The 22,058-nt window shown below is 34.4% G+C and overlaps 2 protein-coding genes across 3 annotated transcripts; one reads left to right on the top strand and one right to left on the bottom strand.

Moving 5' to 3' along the window:
* Positions 1–6,104: 6,104 nt before the first annotated feature.
* LOC140768587 (probable polygalacturonase) lies at positions 6,105–9,613 on the bottom strand. Its single transcript, XM_073108917.1, has 5 exons — positions 8,944–9,613; positions 8,469–8,589; positions 7,591–7,765; positions 7,425–7,495; positions 6,105–6,906 (listed from the first exon to the last, which is right to left on the bottom strand). The coding sequence occupies exons 1-5, from the start codon at positions 9,373–9,375 to the stop codon at positions 6,272–6,274; spliced, it is 1,434 nt and encodes a 477-aa protein (XP_072965018.1). The 5' UTR covers positions 9,376–9,613; the 3' UTR covers positions 6,105–6,271.
* A 4,191-nt stretch (positions 9,614–13,804) lies between these two features.
* On the top strand, positions 13,805–18,701 carry LOC140768294 (ras-related protein RABC1-like). 2 transcript variants are annotated; one of them, XM_073108534.1, is made up of 7 exons: positions 13,805–13,944; positions 14,070–14,226; positions 14,532–14,600; positions 15,535–15,600; positions 16,643–16,764; positions 16,950–17,078; positions 18,363–18,701. In XM_073108534.1, the coding sequence occupies exons 2-7, from the start codon at positions 14,088–14,090 to the stop codon at positions 18,468–18,470; spliced, it is 633 nt and encodes a 210-aa protein (XP_072964635.1). In that variant the 5' UTR covers positions 13,805–13,944; positions 14,070–14,087; the 3' UTR covers positions 18,471–18,701. The 2 variants fall into 2 exon arrangements, with proteins under 2 accessions (XP_072964635.1, XP_072964634.1); XM_073108533.1 differs by having other exon boundaries at positions 14,062–14,226.
* Positions 18,702–22,058: the final 3,357 nt, after the last annotated feature.

Below are 22,058 nucleotides of genomic sequence, written 5' to 3'. Positions count from 1 at the left end.
AAAACGGCAAGTAAAATTTAAAAAAGAAAAGGTAAGAAATTGGTCACCTGGTACGGGAATGTCAACGGACCGCGTCGGTTCTGACGGCTGCCCAATCCACCACCGGCCCGGTTTTTTTTGTCTTCTCTCCCGGGTCTGGATTTTGTTATCAAACGTCCGCTAACCCAGCAATTTAACCAACCACTTAGGGGTGAAAACGGATCAGATAAACTCCGACCCGATTCGGATTGGATTTCGATAAAAAATTCTATCTGATTCGGATACAGATTCAAATAGGGATAGAATTTTTGAAAAAAAAAATCTAGATTACGGATTCGGATACGGGTTAAATATAATTTTTGAATTTGGATACAGATGTTGGATATCCATTTACCCGCATATATTTTTTGAATGATTTACAGTTTTTAGTTTACTTATTTAAACAGTGAATATTGATATTGTTACTAATGACATGTTATATATTATTTATAGAGATTAATTTTTCTAATTTTATATATATTTGACATATAAAAAATTTATTTTTTATGAAACTCATAATATTTTTTTGTTAATTATGTCTAAATAAAATATCATAATTCGTTTAAAATTTGATAATTTAAAATCCAGTTCTAAAATTATTCGTATCCGTTTAGTTAGAATATAGTTTTAAATTTTACTATCCATCCAATATATGTATTTGAATCTATATCCGGACTAAAAATATTGATCGAATATGGATTGAGCATTATTTTCAGTATCAAATTCGGCTATTAAAAAAAAATAAAATAAAAGCCCACATTGAGAAAGTATGCATACTTTTTTTTTATATAAAAAACTCCTCTCTCTCTCTCTCTCTATATATATACATAAATACTTAAATAGTGTTTAATGAGAACAAATCAAATAATAATTTTAGATCTCTCAATTTAGAATCTATAAATGCAAAGCATGAATGTCCTAAACGACCACCAATGCTTAGCAAATTTGGGTCGGTTCAACTTGGCTTGGCTGCCGGTCTAATCTGTCGGTCCAAACCCCTAATTTGAATTGGTCCAATATGACCTTTTTTTCTAGATAGGATAATCTGAAACAATTTATTACTTGATTGACAATTGACTGATTGACATTTATGTGTACCTTGCTGAATGGGTTCTGGGTAATAAAAATATTATATAATACCTTATCATTTCACCTAAATGGGCATAATTATAACTTTTATTTTACCATTTCACTCTCTCTGCCCATCAAATTTAATTTAGTATCCGATAGCAGTTTCATGCCAAAACTCATCACTGGTGAGACCATTAACATTAACAGAGTATATTTTAAATAATTGAAATTTAATTATCACTCTTCTTTTACATTTATTCTTTAGCTTCTGTGATGATAGAGAGATATTTCTTCAATCCATAAAAGTTAAAAAGAAAGATACAATTGGTCAACTATATTTGGAAGTCAAAGGTACTAGTCCTGTTAATTCTGAGGAAAACGAGATAAATTCTACTTAATCCTTTGATTTATGACCTCTGTAGTAGGGTTAGTAGAACTTTGACCAATAGGCTACAAACGTACCTTTTCTCATGAGAGAGATAAAGAAATAAAGTTAAACTTAGATATGCGTCTCTATTCGTTTTGCTTTCTTACGATCAAAATTAGTCTTTGTTAATGTCAAATGGCTTTTTACTTATCTAACCATATTGCTACAGTAAAATAATATTTTCTAAAGTAAGTCACCGTTTAAAATTATTTTCTCAAACTAGTCGCTGACAACGAATTTTAGTAAATTATTTAATTTTCTAACACCTTGGAAAACTGTTAGAAAAATATTGTCGTCTTAGACAATAAATTTCTAAATCGCTTTCTTTGAAATTTGAATTTGAAAGAGTTATAATATTTATTTTGTGATTCAAAGCGCATTTCTTTAAGATAAAAAGTAATTATGTTATTCTATCGTATAGATCGTTTATATATCTTATAACGATATATTTTAACTTAACGGCAAAGTTACTATAAATTAAAAAAAGAACTTGATAATGTTAGAAGATAAATGTGAAAGCACTTTTTTTTTCCAACCACTGAAGAGCATATTGGCCTCTGTTGAATTCCTTTCTCGGATAGAGGAAAAAAAATATATGAACTCATTAATGTTGGTTGAGAAAATGCTAGACGTAATGTGCTGTGGGTTTTGTCCTAATTTTTTTGATGTTGATTGCATTTTTATGATAAATTATTGTGGATATTTATTTCCTAGGTAGAATTTTGTCCAATCGAGCATGGCAAGTTGGGCCATTATGTTCTCAATCCTGACACCAACCTCATCCCTGAACCATGATGCCCCTAAAGAGACAAGTATCATCCATCATATATTACAAGATTTAAGCATGCCCCCACCTTCCGAATTGAAGACTATCCCAACTCTTTTTATATTGTAATCCAATTGTGTGTGCATCTCTTTTTCTTTTTCTTTCTAAAGAGAAACCCGTAGTAGTCACGATGACATTCATTTCAATCAAAAGATTACGGTCGGTAGATTATAAGTCTGATATACAAAGAAATTAGATTTGATAAGCCTTATAATTTGGTGAACATGAACAACCCAACAAAAAAAACAAATTACCTAGAAGCGAAGAAAGTATTAGCAAATACAAGCATGCTATTGCATTGAGACGAGGGACTTCTAACAAGTCCATTATGACTCGTGTGGATTTTGACCAATACTAAAGCATACCGGCACAACAAAAACTAATATAAGACCAAGAGAATTAAAAATAAAAAAAATACAAAATAGCTAGCGAGTGCTACAATAGCAGCAATAGCAAATGGATCGATAATAGTAGGGTGGACGGGCACAGAGAAGGTTGCAACATAGCTAGGAGGAATGACGAATGAGATTCTCGCCTAGGAAAAAAAGGACACCGGCACTGGAGCCGATGCCGGCCAGAGAAGATAGAGTGGAGGTAGACCAACTTAAATTCATCGGTGATGCAAAGACTAGGAGAGATTCAATGAAAAATAACGAGAGTGAAAGGGGAGAACATGACGAGGGTTTCAAAATCATTCAATTAGGGTTTCAAAATCATAGAAAATAGTGGTCAATAAGGAGAAAGAGGGTAGATGAAGAGAGAGAGAAAGTGACAACAATGACAACAAGGATGAGGTAGGCAGGGCAAAGAGAATACAGAACAGAAGGAAAAAGAAAAAAAAAGGTGCCCTCCCTTCCTTTGCTCTACCCCCATTGAAACTTTTTTATTTCCAAAGAAAAGGACATAGAGTAAGATGGACATCTTTGAGCTTGGTACGCCACATCAAGAGGTATTGAGGCTTTGAGGACAAGCTCTACTTCCAAGAGGGAAACAAAGGAGAGTGTGTCACTCTTTCCCACCTCCACAAGTCCATTACTAATTCCTACCAACAAGAGGGGCACTGTACTTCTATTGGGACAATTAAATCTTTTCACATCTTAATTAACAATTGACCAATAATTATACTATAGAAAAGTAAGTTAAATCATAAAAAATAGGAAACCATAATTGACCCCAAAAAATATCAAAGATATGAATATTATTAAACATAACCAATTAATGAGGTTGCTGTGATTTAAGTTTAGGAACACCCAATAGTTATATAATTATTGAACACAAATTCACTTGAGCACATCACTTAATTAAAGAAAAAAAGGTGTTTGGATGTGGTGTAGATTAATTTTTAAACCAACTTAATGAGCACTAACCTGATTTAGAATATCAGTTTAAGATAACATATTTAAATCAATAATTCTCTCTCCTCTCTTTTTCAACCCAATATATTACATTTACTAATACAATATCATTATCATTTTACTCTTAAAAATAATATTTTAATCAACTATCATTTTAATACTTTGCTGATCCTTGGCTCCTTCTCACCTCTTCTTATTCATCCACTTGATCATTTGATAAAATATTTCCTACATTTACTATTTCTATGTCACATTATGAAACAATCCTGGCACTAGTTAATTATTCATAACCAAACACTAGATTTTTCCTAAACCAATATAATCTACGTATTTAAGTTTAGAAAATTATACTAATTGACATAATTTAGAAGTTAAATTATATCCAGAATATGTTCCACATGAAGGTAGATTAACTGTCATTATCCAATATTTTTACCCTTTGCTTAATTTGATTTTAACTAATCTCATCCATGAATAAATAATACACTGATCAAACTACTCATCCATCTATAAATTAAACTATATTTCTATAGAATAATTAAGTTTTTTTTTTAATTTTTTCTAGTTGATGATTGACTAATTATATATAACTTGGTCAGGACCACAAAGAGATTAAGTAGTTAAGTTTGAACCCATATAAGCTTAAATTTTAATTTTGGCTATTTTATTTATGCGAGATCAAATAAGAATACCTGGATTTGCGAGAAGAGCACTTTCTGACCTTTGACTCTACCAGCAGATTCGACCTAAAATGTTTGAAGAAGATGCTCAATCTTTGCAACTTTTTTGAATTAGATCCTCTCATTTCAAACTTATTATAAAAGAGCCATGCTGTTTGGTATGAAATAAATTAAATATATATATATATATATATATATATATATTTATTCCTTTGTAGTTGGGATAAATTCAAAAGTGCATTAAAATTTCTTATATTTAATAATCTATGTGCAATCCTTAGTTTGTCTATTTCAGACTAACAGTGAAGGTAATTTTTTATTAAAACTAGAAAAATTTGTATAACGACTTGCTTTTTTTAATGAAATTATGGTTTATACTCTACGTTTTTACTATTTACAAATTGAGTGCTATAATTTAACGAATACGTGTAGGAAATAATTTACTATTAAATCTGTTAGTTAAACTTAATCAAACATCTAGGTTAACTTAACTATACTAAAAAAATTATGAAAATACTCTCAACTAAATCATACTAAGGATATTTTAGTTATTTTAGAAATAAAATATCTCTACTTAATAGAATATTCTTACGGTATTAGTTTAAATCTAATCCTAGAATATTTTCTACACATATTCACTAAATTAGTATGGAAAGAAGCATAAGACAAAATGATTTCACAAAAAAGAATATTTATATAGCTTTTACAATTACTCCTCGGAGATTAAGTAGTCAAGTAAAACTACAAATCTACTTTTTGAATATCTTTTTGGATAAAAGAGTGAATCTTAGATTAGGGTGTAATTATAAAGAGATACAAACGGCAACAAAATAAAGGCATAAAGTTCAATTAGTTAAAAAGGTTTATGTTGTATGAAGACACTCAGTTTTAAATTCTGGCATCAAGTGTATTTAATAGGACACCATTAAATTCTCAATTCTCTAAAAGAAGAAGAATTTTGTAGGAAAAGTTGGCTTAGCCATGATGTTTAGTCTCCCTAAGATATACTTTGCTTAATTTCTGGTAAAACTTTAGTGTCATTCTTTGGTCCTTGATTTCAAAAAGGTAAACCTTCATTGAATACCATTTACTATACCATGGGCTCAATTCAAAACATCCATGGATATGATTCACATGACCAATTTAGGCATTAAGGTAAAGATAGTCATTATCAAATGCAACTAGGGAAGCATGTTGTCAATTAGCTGATGTTAGCAATGACATCCTATGCCAGTAATGACACTGACCATATTAAGTGTGCATCCATTTGAAAGTTAATTGATACCTAAGTTTAGTCTACATCAATGAACAAACTTAGGCCATTAGAAACATCATTAGAATATGGTAAGTGGTATCTTATTTCAGGTGAAGTTGCAGTATATAGATGCATAGAGTTATAGATGAAGTTGGCATTGTTTGACTTGGGAGTTTTTTCTTTAGAGACTTCTGTGTATAGCTCTGTTAATGGTTCTCTTTCACAATATGTGAACAGATTTGTTCTGCTGAAAGTTGTGTGTAAAATGAAGAAAGTATTACTGTTCTAGAGTGTTGGAAAGATCAAAATGAGTTGGAAAAAGATGGACAGAGGAAAATAATTGACTCTCTCTCTCTCTCTCTCTCTCTCTCTCTCTCTTTATTTGGATGGATAAGGATTTTGAACCAGTCCAAACCCTTATCCAAGAAGACTTTATTCTAGCCTTGTTCTTATAAATGCCAACTGCAAAGGATAAAAGAATTTTGTCTCCTTTTCTATTGAAATTTCTCTTTACATGACAGTAATATTAGTATAAAATCTCATAAATTAAATTAAAGAATACAAAAGAAAACCTATCTCAAGCTAAGTTTTTTGACATCTTAACTTCATATACTTCATCTGGACTAATTGAATTAAGTCTCAAGAATGTCTGCACCAAGATGAAGATCCATTGCTCCTAAGCTGTTGGCATGGCACTGGGAAGACATCAAACGCCTCTCCTGCAACAAACTCACAGTGCCATTTGGCCTGATGACTTAATCCTCTGAAGGTAATATTTCTTATGCATATCTTCTCATAGACTGCACCCTTGATCCCTTCTAAAGCCGGCGCACGGTCTACATATACACCGACGACATTGCTGATATGGACACCACTGATTCTGGGAAGAGCCTTTGGATCATAACTCATATCGGGGTGATCGTTTGAGCCACGACTGAATCTTATAGGGATCTTAACCTTATCAATAGTTACATTTGTAATAGTGATGTTTGTAATATATCCTCCTCTTCCTCTATCAGTCTTTAGTCTGACTGCAGATGCTGAATTCCAAACATGTAGGCCTTCCACTAGGACATTAGATATGCCACCAGACATTTCACTTCCAAAACCAATCCCTGAGCATGTGGGTGTTGTGCCAGACACCCTTCTGATGATTATATTTGTGCTAGGATGAGCAACCGCAATCCCATACTGATCCCAGCCACTCTTCACCGCAACCAAATCGTCACCGCTCTCAATGTAACAGTCCTCTATGCACACTTGTGAGCTTGAATCTGTTCATTTGTTTCAATTTTACAATTAGGACATATGAGTACTAGTCTTGAAGCAATTCAGAAGGTACAGAGGTAATTAGTTCTTCAGCAAATTCTTGACCGTCTTTAACACTAGAATACAAATGGTCATATGTTCAAGAATCTTGTAGTTTTCAAAATCTCAAATCAAATAATAATTTGCCATTAATTTAGGTGACAGACTGTTACTTAATCATACCTACCAGGTCAACTGAATGACTCTAGTTTGAATTGATCAGGCAATAATAGATATATAATATGCCTAGCTTGGAGTCTTACAACCAAATGCTAATAAAAGCCCAACTCGTTCCAGCCAATCATTCAGACTATTATATGAGGAAGATATAGAGTTGAGAGAGAAAAATTGAGCAATTTCGGGAGTATATATTAGGTTAAACTTAACCAAGACTATTATTTGTTCTATTAAAGAATCTGTTTCAAGTAGGAAAAAAAAAAATGTAACCAACTGAATAAAGTCTAAATTAAATGAGAGCACAAACCTGGGTCAATTCCATCAGTATTCGGAGAGTGAAGAGGAGCAAGTATTGTTACATTTTTTATCACTACATTGCTGAAAAGAATAAGGCCTCCCATAAGTTTAGACAAGAAAGATAGAATAAAATCACATAAGAAGGCAAGAGAGGAAGAGCAACAAAGAACAGTAACCTGCAATAGACTGGATGGATTGTCCAAAATGGGGAGTTCAGGAACGTAAGATTAAAGATCAAGATGTTGTTTGAATTCATTAGCTCAAGAAGGTGACCTCTTGTGTGTGTGAGAGTTCTATTCCACCAAAGCTCCCACCACATCCTCCCTTGCCCATCTATGCTCCCATTATTTCCTGCAAACAATTAAATCATCCAATAACTTAATCACTGAACTAAATCAACCCAGCAAAATATTAAAATTGCATCCAAACACTCAACTACGTCTTGTTGTTTAATCTCAAAGATCGTGCTAAAGGAGTGATATTATTTGAAATAGACGAAATATTCTACTTTTTAATTCATCGTATTAGTCGCTTGTTAAGTAAAGAACCTAATCTAGGGTGTGGCTTGAAATTTATTTTATTTTTATAACCAAGTGAGAGCTAGCTCACTTTCTAAACAACATAAAGAGAGAGATTTATTTCTAATATTTCAACATTTAGGCTGTAATCTTCTCTGTGATCCAAAAAGTTTTAGGTGGACACTATCCCTTTGAGAAATATCCATCAGAAGTGGACTTCTGGAACCTGAAAACAACGTACTACCAAATTTAAACAGAATCGAGCACTTAATATGGAATGCCGTCTTGGAATTTAGTGGCTTTAACTTCTCAGAAAAGAGAGAAGAGACTTGAGGCAATTGGCAACCTCAATAGCTTATCTACTCCTGGATTCTAACTTCTAGGGATAAGCATAATATTATATGTATATCTTCCGATCAAATACAAGTAGCATTTCTTAAAGGGATAATTAATTACGCTTGCTTCCATTGGTAGCTGGAAGTAGATGAACTAATTCAACATTGATCATTTGATTATAAGGAATTAAGTAGGCATACCAGTGATGATAACATCAGTGAGGCCATCTCCATGGATGAGACTAATGTGGCGTGATCCTGGCCTCTCTCTCCCACGTCCATATGAAGGTAATGGCTCTATTAGAGGCCACTCTTTTGGATCCTATTTAAAAACAATTAATCACATTAATTACAATTTGTTGTCTTAATCATGATGCCCAATTACTCGAGCATCTCTAATTACTTTAGTACTGGTCAAGTCAATCCCAGGATAATATTAAGCTACTAATTATATTTAGATCTACTGTCCACATTGAATATTTGAATAAGTTCTCTTATAATACAAGATAAACTTCAACTCCTAAATTTGTCGTTATAGTACCTCAGTTTAGCCCCATGTATTTAGAATCTATTTTTGTAACATACTGGAGTACCATAACAAAAAAATGAATAGAAACCTAGCTATGAATCAAACAAGCGAAGATAAAAGACGAGCGTTACATAGAGCCAAATTTACCTGTGACCCAAGAATAGTCGCACCCTCCTCCAAGAAGAGGGTGAAGTTGCTGGTGAGGTTGAAGCTCCCGGTGAGCCACCGCCCGGCCGGAACATTGAGCTGCGACCCTCCGGTAGCCCCGAACGCCGCGAGGTGCTCCACGGCCTTGCGGAACGCGGCAGTGTTCGACGTCGTCCCGTCTCCGACCCCACCGAATTCCTCAATGGACGAGACCACCCTTCTCGGCCGGCCAGGCGAGTAGAAGCCCGAGCAGCTTCGCGGGTTCATTCGTCCAGTACCGATCGTGTCGGCCGAATCTAAAACCGCTAGGTTGGAACGGAGCCACGAGAGGGCCAAAAGAGTAAGGGCTACGAGTAGTACAGCACTTGAAGGCCTTGTGAGGCCTAGCCATGTCTTCTTGGCTAGAAGCCATGGCTTCTCAGGAACGTCCATCCCCTATTCTAACATTCGAGAGAGAGAGAGAGAGAGAGAGACAGAGAAGAATTCAGACAGTTTTGGAACCAGAAATTATAGCCAATGCGGTTAAGTTGTTCGTTGGAGCACGTGTAGGCTTCCGGTTGTTTGCCTTGTGATTTGGAGTAGGTTTTGTGGTATTTAGGTTGCTCCTGCGGGTGAGTATAACGGGGCTAGCCCGTGTCGGGGCGAGGAATGCGTGATCCGTTAAGTTCGGTTTACGCCTCGGGAGTTCCCGCCGTGTCTCACGGGCGTGGAGGCTTCTAATTAATATTTATCATTCCAACCACGTCTTCCAACGTTCTTATGGAATGGAATGAAATAAATATTACACCCCCCCCTTCCCTCAAATATATAATATATTTACCATACTGAAAAAAGAGAAAAAAATACTTTCCTTTTTCCCTTTGTTTAGATATACAAGAGAATTAAAAGGAAAAAAAAGAAAAGAAAAGGTCAAATTTTATTTAAAGCCAAGTGCTTGCATGGTTGACCCCAAATCCTCTGCAGCCACAAGCTGTAGGAAATTCCTACAGTCGAGGTATATGGTAGCACATAAATAGGCTGCCATATCAGCTAAAGATTTTTGTAATGACTTTAACTTCTGCAGAAGATCTGCCAGCCAATTTGCAAGCTGCCAAATACACTGACAGAGAAGGTTTCAGTAATACAGAGAACTAATGAACATATGCTGAATGCTTCAAAAATGAAATCTCTTCATGCCTTCCAGCACTTAGATCACTTAGTATAAGTGAAAATGTTGGAAGATAGCACGATGAGATCATACGAAGCGAAAGCTAGCATGTTCATCACGACCGCTGCATGCCTCATTGTCATACTGATCACAGTAAATACATCATCCTGTGAACTATGGCAAGTTTCTTTATTGGAGATGATTTCTTGTGATCCTTAGGACAATGAAGGATGCAGCAATCACAATGGAGATACTAGCTCATGCAATCTAACTACTCAGCTATATAATATGTACCTAGTCATAAAATTCTCAAGGAATCCTTATATTATCATATCATCTATAGTAACACCACACTTGCTTATATTTGTTGAAGTAAAAGGCATCTTCTTATACAAGCACTCTTTGCATAAAGAGATTTATATGGTCCTTAGGAAAGAAAATAATTTTGTTAAGTGGACTAGAGTATTTAGTTTGGAACAAAGGAAGAATGTTCTTTTCAATGCATCAGAAGCTCCATTGATACATCATCACACAAAATCTTGGTTTTTTCTTGGTCTTGTCGATCTACCTTTCAATGAGCGATGAAATTAGAAAAATGCAGATCGGAATCCTTGATGTCTAAATAGAGAGTAGGTTTGTAGCAATAAGTACTTGAACAAGAAGCATCTTCCCTTTGAGTTTATCAATCGGTGGAAATGGTCACTTTAATATTCTATGGAAAGAATTTCTCAAAAAGAAGAGCAAGCTAGGAAGAAAAGGTAAAATTTTTTTTCGTATAAATGTAATTCTTAAATCACATAGAAATGAATAAATCCTACAATATATATATCTGAAAAGGGAGAGAGAGAGTGAGAGAGAGCAATTGCGAAACGGAGACAAAAACTATCAAGGACGGATGAGTTGCAATTTTAATTTGTTTGTAGAGTGTTTGTAAGAATAGATCAATCACTATATTCTTTCCATTGACTCATCTTTTGCCTAAAGCTAAGTGCTTGCATGGTTGACCCCAAATCCTTTGCAGCCACAAGCTGTAGGAAATTCCTATAGTAAAGGTATATGGCAGCACGTAATAGGATGCCATATCAGCTAAAGAATTTTGTAATGACTTTAAGTTCTGCAGATGATCTGTCAGCCAATCTGTAAGCTGCCAAATACACTGACAGAGAAGGTTTCAGTACACATGATACAGAGAACTAATGAACATATGCTGAATGCTTCAAACATGAAATCTCTTCATGCCTTCAACACTTAGATCACTTAGTATAAGTGAAAATGTTCGAAGATAACATGATGAGATCATATGAAGCGAAAGCTAGCATGTTCATCGCGACCGCTGCATGCCTCATTGTCATACTGATCACAATTAATACATCATCCTGTGAACTATGGCAAGTTTCTTTATTGGAGATGATTCCTTGTGATCCTTAGGACAATGAAGGATGCAGCAATCACAATGGAGATACTAGCTCATGCAATCTAACTACTCAGCTATTATATGTACCTAGTCTCAAAATTCATAAGGAATCCTTATATTATCATATCATCTATAGTAACACCAATTTCCTTCAGATCATCTTGAAATGTACACCTATCTAAATGTGTGCTAGTGCATCTTTCTTATACCTGCTTAAATTTGTTGAAGTAAAAGGCATCTTCTTATACAAGGACTCTTCGCATAAAGAGATTTATATGGTTCTTAGAAAAGAAAATAATTTTGTTAAGTGTAATAGAATATTTAGTTTGGAACAAAGATAGAATGTTCTTTTCTGTTGCATTAGATGCATCAGAGGCTCCATTAAGAATACATCTCCCAAAATCTTGGTTTTTCTTGATCATATCAATTCTACCTTTCGATGAGCGATGAAATTAGAAAAATGCAAATTGGAATCCCTGATATCTAAAGAAAGAGTAGGTGTAAGACAATAAGTACTTGAACAAGAAGTATCCTCACTTCGAGTTTATCTATTGGCAGAAATGGTCACTTAAACATTCTGTGGAAGAATTTCTCGAAAAGAATAGCTAGCTACGAAAGAAAAGTAAATTTATTTTTTATAGAAATGTAATTCTTAAACCATAAAGAAATGAATAAATCCTACAATATCTGAATAGGAAGGGAGAGAGAGCGAGAGAGCACTTACTATTAGAAGATTCAAATTACCTTCTAACAAACAATTGGCTTGGTGTGAGAACCATATTGTTGACGAAATACGTTTGCGCTATATTTATAGATTAAGCATCAAAAGAGAGTTTATAATTTTCTCGATGTGGGACTAAATGCGTCGTCCGAATAGTACAGCACTGGAGTTCACGATTTTCTCGATGCTGAACCGTATGTGTAACGCATACTATTAAGTGAAGTCCTTCCTAAAGCTGATCTCAACTTTTTTTCAGTTATTCTTTTCCCATTGTTTGTATTTATCTGTTCACTTAACACTTACTACTTTTGACATCAGAAATAGTTGTCTCAATCATAACCATTCTATATCTATACTTTGTTTAGGGTAGTGAGAAAAGGTTCATCTGAGATGTAAACATGGTTCATCTTGTGGCATTTTAATCCTTGACAAAAGAGGTGAAAATGTTATGAGAAAGTAGAGCATATATATGTTTTGTAATGCAGAAATGCTGCATTAGCATGATAGAATCCACCTATGGACATTGCCATTCAAACATTTGATGGACTTAGGTCATCTCAAGGCAGTGATTAGAGATGTAACTTCTTCTAGCATGATTAAGCCAAGTCTGATCAACCTTAACTCATTTATTTGCAATCTGAGAAAGATCATCCTGAGCTTGAGCTGCTTAATCTTGAGATCCTTGAGTAGGTTTTGCAGGCAAACTAACTAATGATAGGTCGATGTGTGTGACCTCACTTGGCTTGACAATCCCATGTTTCAATTAATAAGTAACGACTGTTACTTTACTCGAGTAATAAATTCTTAAAGTTAGGAAAAGATTGTATCTGAAAAATAAAACATATTGAAATTTATCGGTGCATGGCATATTCTTCGATAAAAGAAAAGAAAGAATCCAAAGCAAAACCGAAAAAAAAAGTATGAATTCAATAGGAGCTCTAAGTTGCAAGATCAAAGATGTGCATCAAAAGCCTTAGTTTTAGTATTGATACCTCTCCTATTTCCTCTTAATAAAAATAATAACATATCATCTACTTGTTTTGTTCACAAAAAAGAGAAGAAAGACGCTTAATTGATATGTATCTTAAAAAGGGACTAAAGGTCAAGACCTTGTATTTAATGAGAGGCTTTGAGGCAAAAGAGCCATGGATTTTATATTTGGGATTTTTACATAATTGTCAATAAAATCTTTTGCCTCTCTCAAAACTATGATTATAGTTAATTTTTAATAAAATATTTATCAGTAATTTTTATCTCGCATAAGACAAGATGTATTTATTTGAGTATTTCCTTGTACTATGTTATTTGATAGAATATTAGATGATTTTTAAATTATTTTGAATAATTTCTGGAAGGGAAAAATAGTTTTTTTTTTAATCTAAGTTGTATTTAGTTATGGTTAATTAGATTTAACTATCATTTTAAATTTAAAAATATTATAATATTTTTAAAATGTATCGAATAATTATGATATTTTAAAAAAATTTGGTGACAATTATGTAAAAAATCTCTTTATATTTAAGCATATATATATATATATATATATATATATATATATAAAGAGACCATGCATTTGTAAAAATAATTTTGTCCCTGTAGGCTGTAGCTTTCTTCCCCGACCCGCGATTCTCCTGCTTTTATCTTTTCCGCCACCGCTCTCACTGACCAATTCGAAACCCTAGATCTCACCTTCCTTCTTCCCCGATCCCATCTACGAGGGTACGACGAGATCCGTCTAGGTTTTCTAACTATCGGCGTTTACGTAGATCTTGGTTTTTGCCTCCTTTACGACAATGTTCTTGCTCTCTTTTCGTTAAAAATGTGTTCTTTTTGAAGTCTTTTAGGACTTTGGACCGTAATCAATGGCTTCGTCGTCATCGAGCCAACCGGAGTTCGATTACTTGTTCAAGTTGCTGCTGATTGGGGATTCGGGCGTTGGGAAGAGTAGTCTCCTTCTTAGATTCACGTCGGACTCCTTCGACGACCTCTCTCCTACGATTGGTGCGCATTCAGATCTATTTAAACGTTATAATTGGATTGAGAAAGACGTTTAGGAAAAGAAATTGGTAACTTTCTGCAGTTCTAAGTAGGAATACAGAAGAATTTGGCGATCGATTAATAGCTTTTATTGATTTTTAGTTGTGAGAAATGAATTTTTTCTGCAATGCTAAGTTAGAAGTTTTAGGCTTGAGCAGAGCTGTTTTGTTGGGATACATTCGAATAGGATGCTAGTTAATTCAAGTGCTGCATGGTATTATTATTGACACTTTGGTGCCTTTATTAGTAATTCCCTTTACTTGATTCAGGTGTCGACTTCAAAATAAAGATGGTTAACATTAACGGAAAGAAATTGAAGCTTGCAATCTGGGATACAGGTAATTGTTCGGCTGTCATGTCATGAGAGATTTAATCTTGTTTCTTCCAATGAGTATGTGCATCAAGCAGTGTGATTTCTTAGCTGAGATGAGATTTAGAAAGAAAAAGGACATCTACCATTTCTTTAGATTCATTGCAGGAAGAACCACAAACTCACATTGAAAGCTTCTCTTTTTTTTTTCCAAATTTACTTTAAAATAGAGAATTGATGTCTAATTGGAAGGCATCACAGGTTACTTTCTATGTTGCAGCCTCAAGTCATGGTTTTATATGGATGAGACATGACTTTTAGATGAAGTTGCAAACCTTCAATAATTTTACAAATTCTCCTGAGAATGCATTTCTTTTTCTTGTAGAATTAAAAGTCTAAAAGTTTGGATAGTTAAGTTGGTATTTGGTTTTTCAAATGAAAAAGACAGAAGTTTCTTATTAGATGGAAATAAAATAAAAGCAGACTTTCAGTTTTCATATTCTTCTCAAAATAACAGTCTTCCATTTACACCTGCATTTATACGTACAAAGTATGCATAGTATCACAGGAATTATGAAGTGTGTGCTGGATGATCCAGGATAACCTTTGAATCTATGAATCAAGTATCAACTGAGGAGTGAGGAAACCAAATACTTGGTGAAATTAAAATAATCCAAAAGTTAATCGCAACTTCATCAGCAACTTCATTTCCCTAACCACAACTCCATCAGAACTGCAAAGGAAAGTGATATCCTAAGAAATGCCTTCGCTTCTTTTCTGATCTCCAAGAATATTTGTTTTTTTATCAAAGAGATTTGAATTATTTTATTTCTCAATAGCCTAACTAATGGAGATGAAATTGCATTACATCATACCTAACGAATTGCCACATAACAATTTAAAATTAGTTACTGTACTTAGTTCATGCAAATTGCTGATAACACAAGATTTCTACACTGCAGCTGGTCAAGAGAGGTTTAGAACTTTGACAAGCTCATATTACAGAGGAGCACAAGGGGTCATCATGGGTATGTGATACTTCTTACCTGTTTCACCCTGTAATAATTTGACTGTGATGCTTTCATCTTCCATCTTTTTGGAATGCTTGTTCCCCTATTAGCATTTACTTTGCACATAACATTTCACACGCAGGTTGCTCAAAGTAGTAAAATATTTCTTCGAGGTATTTTGTACTGCAAATTTTCTAGTTGACATTGAAGTTTTATCCCAGCCCCACATACATCTTCTTTTCTGAAGTGCAGCGCTTCTCATAAGCTTTCATTTTGTTGTGCGAGCTCTAATATCTGAAAGACTTAAACATTGGTTCTCAATAGGTAAGAACGTGACTTCAAGTACAATTTGCATAATCTGGTCCTTGTTGCGTTAAGTTAGAATAAGGTAACCTCCAAATGTGAGGACTGACCGAATAGTATCTCTTCACGTCATTAATGTCCTCAGAAATGATTGGCAATGTAGTTGACAGGTTTGATGGGAAGATATGCATCATTATATTATTGAAACATTATAAAAGAAATTGTAATATATGTTGTTGTGGGTATATATTTTCAGTTATCGAGTTGTTTCGGTGGGTAATTCTTGTTGAATTGCATATATATTTGGGGGACAGTTCTCACTGATGAATAGCCTTGAACAACTCGGTAAACACATGTTCTAATGTTAGGTTAATATAGATGGTAGTGGAGAAAAGATGGTAGGTGAACGTTGATAATCACATTAAAAATGGAGAACAGGATGTATCGCAAGCAATGTTTTGAAGCTGATTTTGGATGGTCAAAATGACAGTAATCCACTAACTGTTTTAGTTTTACTTGATTGATTTGTATTTTGTATTATGAGTTATCTTATAATCTTTTGCATGTTATTTGCATTACGAATTATCTTATAATCTTGTAATCTTAAGCTTTTCTTTCAACTTTCTTGGCATTACGAATCTTGTATTATGGGTACATTTCTCTGTTGCTGTGGTTCCGTAGAATTCCACCAACATTACCTTAACTTGGATGATATAATTAAAATGTCCCCTGATCTATAGTTGATGATCTATGTCAGTTTACGATGTTACTCGAAGGGACACATTCACCGATCTTTCTGATGTCTGGGCCAAGGAAATTGACCTTTATTCAACTAATCAAGATTGCATAAAAATGCTGGTTGGAAACAAAGTTGACAAGGTAATGCTGCACATTAATGTTAGCCTGCATTACTTTTGGTCCTAGTTTCTATAACTCAATTCTGATTATAATAGATGATCCTTGTATTTGTTGCTGTCACGGGGAACTATCTTTTTTTAGTAGATATGGATAGTTTTCTGCACCCTGTTACTGGCATCACTGACTAAAAGAATCTGACTCCACAGGAAAGTGAGAGAGTTGTGACAAAGAAGGAGGGCATTGACTTTGCCAGGGAATACGGGTGCTTGTTTCTAGAATGTAGCGCAAAAACAAGAGTCAATGTTGAGCAATGCTTTGAGGAACTCGTCTTAAAGGTATGCTCAGTCTAAATTCTTGTTTTGACGTAATAAGAGGCCATAACTCATATAGTTTTTTCTCTCTTTGTTCTATTTTCATTATTTGCAGCATTGCCGCATACCATGTTGTTGCTAGTTATACCTTAGAAGTTCCAGACAAGAAAGGTGTCTGAACAAATGGCATCTGCCAATGCAAGGTCTTTCTAGGGTAAAAAGATATTTATTGTCTTACCCCCATTTCTATAGTGGCTATTGCCATGCCTTAGACTAAGATTACATGTTGCCTCATCCTAACACTAAACGGCACTTCTAAGTGGCAGATTTCAAATCATAGTAAAAGAATATTTCCATATCATGAATTATGGACAGACCAGAAGAATATGCTGTATTCATGCTATATCCTTTTAGAAAAGCAAGGCTGCTTACTCACCACTAGGCTCACCTGGATGCCTCTGTTTTAGAGTTTGATGTGCCAGCATATGAGGCACAGGTACTATACAACATTGCAAGTTACATTTCTGGTGATGTTGAACTCTGAGAGTACTACCCTTTTTGAAAGTAACAGTTTTGATTCAACTGGAGTAGCCAGCCCCAGTTTTTGGTACAACATGTAAGAAGGGGAAAAAGTGAGATGCTTCTCTTCTCTCATGAAGTATTGCAAAGCCATGTTCTTCTATTTTTTCTAATATAAGATAAACAAAATCAGCAAAATAAGTTCATTAACTATTTCTATTTCAAATGATTTAATTTTTTCTTTGGCAACTTAGATGTGAATTAGAGGCATGAACTAGAATGCCACTGGCTGGTCCAATGTAGGCTTTGAACTGATTGAACTAAGAACCTTTCAGGGTCAATGAGGATAAGGTCCTGTTTTTATAGAAGGTTGATTGATCTAATACATTCCTGCTTAAATCTGGATATTATGGACTGCTAACTGGCCAGATCTGCAGACTTCGGCAAAATATCTGAATGCCTGATGTGAGCTATTGGTTACTGAGGGCTGGATAAATTTGACATAGAAAATGGATATCTAAACAGAGACGAACTTTCCAAGTACTAGAAATTTGTGAACAATAACAAACGGAGGTTTATTATATTTCACCTATCATATTCCCTTCAATATACTTCTGACCTTCTCTTTGAGAAGTAAGAACGGTATGCTCTTAAAAGAAAGGGAAAAAGAAAAGAAGATCAGCAATTCAACACAAGTTGGTGCTTGATTTATCTCATGTACCTTTTAGTTTCTCAATTGTACAAGTTATTGAAAGTTAATTGAATAATCTGATGATGACAACGATGCAGATCTTGGAGACACCAAGTCTTTTGGCCGAGGGTTCGACAGGTGTGAAAAATAACATATTTAAGCAGAAGCCACCGGAATCTGATGCTTCCACAAGCAGTTGCTGTTGACTTTCTCATTCCAATTTCCGGTGACTCTTGGTTTCACAAAGAATAGCTAAATGGGGTTGGTGGTACTTAATTTACACTTCGTTCATGTATAGCACTCTATTAAGACAAGCTTCTTATATACACTATTTGTTCTTATTTCATGTCCTTGTGACAGCTGCTGCTGTGTATTACCATCTCTGAGAATACAGTGCAGTACTTTCTCCAATGAAGCATGAATTTATTGTGTTTAAACATGGTGACATTATTTTTTCTTTCTCTGCGGTAAAAATAGTCAGCTACATTTAATATCTGATCTGATATAATGCTGTCACGATGCCTAAAAGCCTACTGTTTAAGTGATTATTGAATTTTCAAGAGACAACATGGTCAAATTTGAGGTCATGATTCATCCAGTATCTTTAATAGCTGCACACATTCATATCTTTTATTGCTTTACAATCTCGGAATCTGGGAGGTCTTGTTTGCCTTTTTGGTTAGGAATCCCCAACTGGTTCAGTCCTAAACTAAAATGATTAAGTAACTAAATTTTTTTTTTTATCCCTATTATATCTAATCAAGTTTATTTTAAAAATAATTAATACTAAAAAATGAGATTAGTTAATCGAATTCGAGGCTAAGTTTCAAACTAAACAAGGCCTAAAATATGAGAAAAGATAATCCAAACAGGGGCTAAACAAATGAATAAGACATGGTAACAGGAGGTATCGGGTCGGGCTGGGCCCTATCAAAAAGTTTTAGCAATATTATTATTACACTACAATATTTTGATTAGCTTTCAATCTCATTGGGAAATATTAATATAGTTGTACAGCTAAGTAAATTTTGGGTCAAATTTTACTTACGGTGAGTGGAGCTGTAACACCCAAAAATTACTGTGGCGGAAGCCAGTGTTTCACTTTATGAATATTTTTTTATATTTTAAAATACAACTATTTATTTTAGAATAACAATTAAATATTATAATTACCTAATCCTAGAATGTAAATATTATTTATCAAAATTATACTTTATACCATACACTAACCCATTTACTAATTTAATCGTTATATCTATCCCATCAACCTAGTTTATATCAAATCCAACGATATTTATAGTAATTTCATAAAAACTAAAATATAATTTTTTTTCATCTTTTTATTCATTTTATATCGCAAAGATAATTATTATATTTTTATTTTAGAATATAGTAAATATAAGAATAGTTATTCGTAGAATAAAAATCTAATTTTAAAAATAATAAATATATGTATATATATATTTAAAATTAATTTTATTCTTAAAGTAAACAGGTCGCATTGATTACCCATATCCTCCCTTTTGCTTGTGAGCTTTCTACCTTCCGTGGTGAGCCTTCTTCCCCTTCCTCCTTTTATTCCAAGTTTAATCGAAGCACAAGTTGTTTGGTAAGTCAGTGGCAACTAGGCTAACGACCTTCGTGGTCGTATGAGTTTGCCAAGGCAAGAGGCTCCTATCCTACATCTGATGAACCCCGAAGGAGCCAACTGTAAGTGCCTTGTTAGATGCTAGCTAAATCAAGAGAAATGTACAATATAGAGAGGCTACGAGATTGAATGTAACGGTGGCAACGGCGAGGGTAGAGAGGCCCTTGCGATCATCTGGCAACTTGATTTTAAGGGTTGGTAGAATGGTAGCTAGAGATCTCTGTGGATAGTCACATCATGCCTCGAATTTTTCTTTTAGCCTCGGTTATTACAATAGTGGTCTTTAATAAATCAAACATTTGATGTGGGACTAAATAACTAGAATTAGATCGGACGGGTAAAGGCCTGACATGTATCACCCATTACTAGACCGGGCTAGCCTGAGGCCAATCCAAGTTGAACCCCGGACACACGAGACAATCTACCCTTGGTAATTGTCGCCCACAAGCGTCATTGAGAAAGGCTTGGAGGAGACTAGCATAAGATGCGGCAAAGAACTTGAGACGAGCATTAGCTAAGACAGTGAAGGAGGATCAAGGACCAGAGGAGGAGGAGGAGGTGTTTAGGGTAGGTTATGTACAACACCCACACCCTTCGCCATGAAAGAAGGTAAAAAAGCTCAAGTAAAGCATCACGATCGTCAAATAATTGCTTCTGGGATCTAGCTATTAACAGATTTCCTCAGTAATTATGATACAGACGAGGTGATCCTATGCCTCCTTATCTATTTATCACTCTCCCAAATCTTGTCTTCTCTGTTAAATGCTAAAATGGGTTGCTTGGATGGTTTTATGCTAATGATTTTTTTTTCCATCGTCACCAAGGCCACTGCTAGGAATTGTACCTTTATTAATGAGGCTTTCGAAGAGTGCGATAAGTTAACTAATCAAAAGGTTAGCAGATTCAACTTGGCCTTTTATGTGCCTAATTGGACATACTGTCACTAGGGACTTAAGGGATGTGTTGAAGATTCCTCATGGTTCCTTCTCTTTTGTGTACCCTGGGAATGGGATCGGCCTCTCACTTGTTAAGCTTTTCTCCAACTAGGCTTAGTGGATTTCATGCTGGTTTGGTTGGTTCTTATGAATTCTACTCTTAATTCTATGTCCTATTATAAATTGAGTAATTATGTTGTGCCTATTACTCTGGTGGATGCTATTGTTGAAAAGTGTAGATCCTTCTTGGTGGGAGAAACACTTGAGAAAAGGTTTAAACTATTCACTTCTCTTAAAAAAGATTACAGAAAAGCTTGGTCACTCACTTAGAAATGGAAATTATATCAGGTGCTCCTCATCTTCTTTCTTTATGTTAGGATTAATCAATCCTTTTTTTTTGTGGCAGGGTTCGAGTGGCTCTTTTGTCGTTGTATTTCTCAATGAATGTTATACCTCTCATAAAAGAAAAAAGAAGAAAAAAAAAATCATCTCCTTCTCCGATCGTAGCTCTGATCAAGTGTGGATTGAAATTAATTTCGAACCTAGCTCTGTAATTAAGCTTGAATTAAAATACAAGCTAATTTTGAATTTATTTTGAATTCAAGTCAAGCTCAAGCTTAGGCGAGCAAACCAATTAGCAATTTCAATCCTTATTAATTTAAGTCATTTTCAAGATTGAGCAAACGGAAATTAATTTAGGCTTAAATCAAGCTTGAAATAAAACCTAATTTAATTATAAAAATATAAATATTATTAAAATATAAATTACAAGTAATAAGATAATTATTTTAAAAAATTATGAGCAACTAAAATATATATATATATATATATTCGAACCTCATTAAGATCAAGTTTGGCTTGAATTTGAATTTCGACCTTGGCTCGGCTTGTTCTAGCTCGAGCTTAACAAGCCGAGCTGGCTTGAATTTAATTTCGACCGAGATTATTTTGACAGCTCTACTCTAGACAGTCACTGTTTACCTCCCGCTCGTTGGAATAAGATCAATTTTTACAAAACAAAATAGCTTCTATAATAAGATAAAACCACTTCCATAGAAAGCAACTCACTGTCAAGATCAGCAATCTCCTTTTTATCTGCAATCTTGTTATTTATTGCAACGAGGAAATCACTCACGGAAAGCGATTTAACCCATTACCCAAATAGTTCGGAAACTCGTTTGTTTATCCAATGAGTTCAAAAAATAGACCTA

This window comes from Typha angustifolia, chromosome 10, assembly GCF_048772165.1.
Source record: "Typha angustifolia cultivar Huaian chromosome 10, ASM4877216v1, whole genome shotgun sequence".
NCBI lineage: Eukaryota > Viridiplantae > Streptophyta > Magnoliopsida > Poales > Typhaceae > Typha > Typha angustifolia.
The sequence above is the reverse complement of the archived record's forward strand: the minus strand, read 5'-3'. Positions and strand labels throughout refer to the sequence as shown.

Excerpts from the sequence above, each read along its gene's own strand:
- LOC140768587 (XM_073108917.1), bottom strand. The coding sequence starts at position 9,375 with ATGGACGTTCCTGAGAAGCCATGGCTTCTAGCCAAGAAGACATGGCTA. Across the intron at positions 7,766-8,468 it reads CACTGATGTTATCATCACTG|GAAATAATGGGAGCATAGAT; the intron begins GTATGCCTACTT and ends AATTGTTTGCAG. Across the intron at positions 7,496-7,590 it reads ATCCATCCAGTCTATTGCAG|CAATGTAGTGATAAAAAATG; the intron begins GTTACTGTTCTT and ends TATTCTTTTCAG.
- LOC140768294 (XM_073108534.1), top strand. The coding sequence starts at position 14,088 with ATGGCTTCGTCGTCATCGAGCCAACCGGAGTTCGATTACTTGTTCAAG. Across the intron at positions 15,601-16,642 it reads AGCACAAGGGGTCATCATGG|TTTACGATGTTACTCGAAGG; the intron begins GTATGTGATACT and ends GATCTATGTCAG. Across the intron at positions 16,765-16,949 it reads TTGGAAACAAAGTTGACAAG|GAAAGTGAGAGAGTTGTGAC; the intron begins GTAATGCTGCAC and ends CTGACTCCACAG.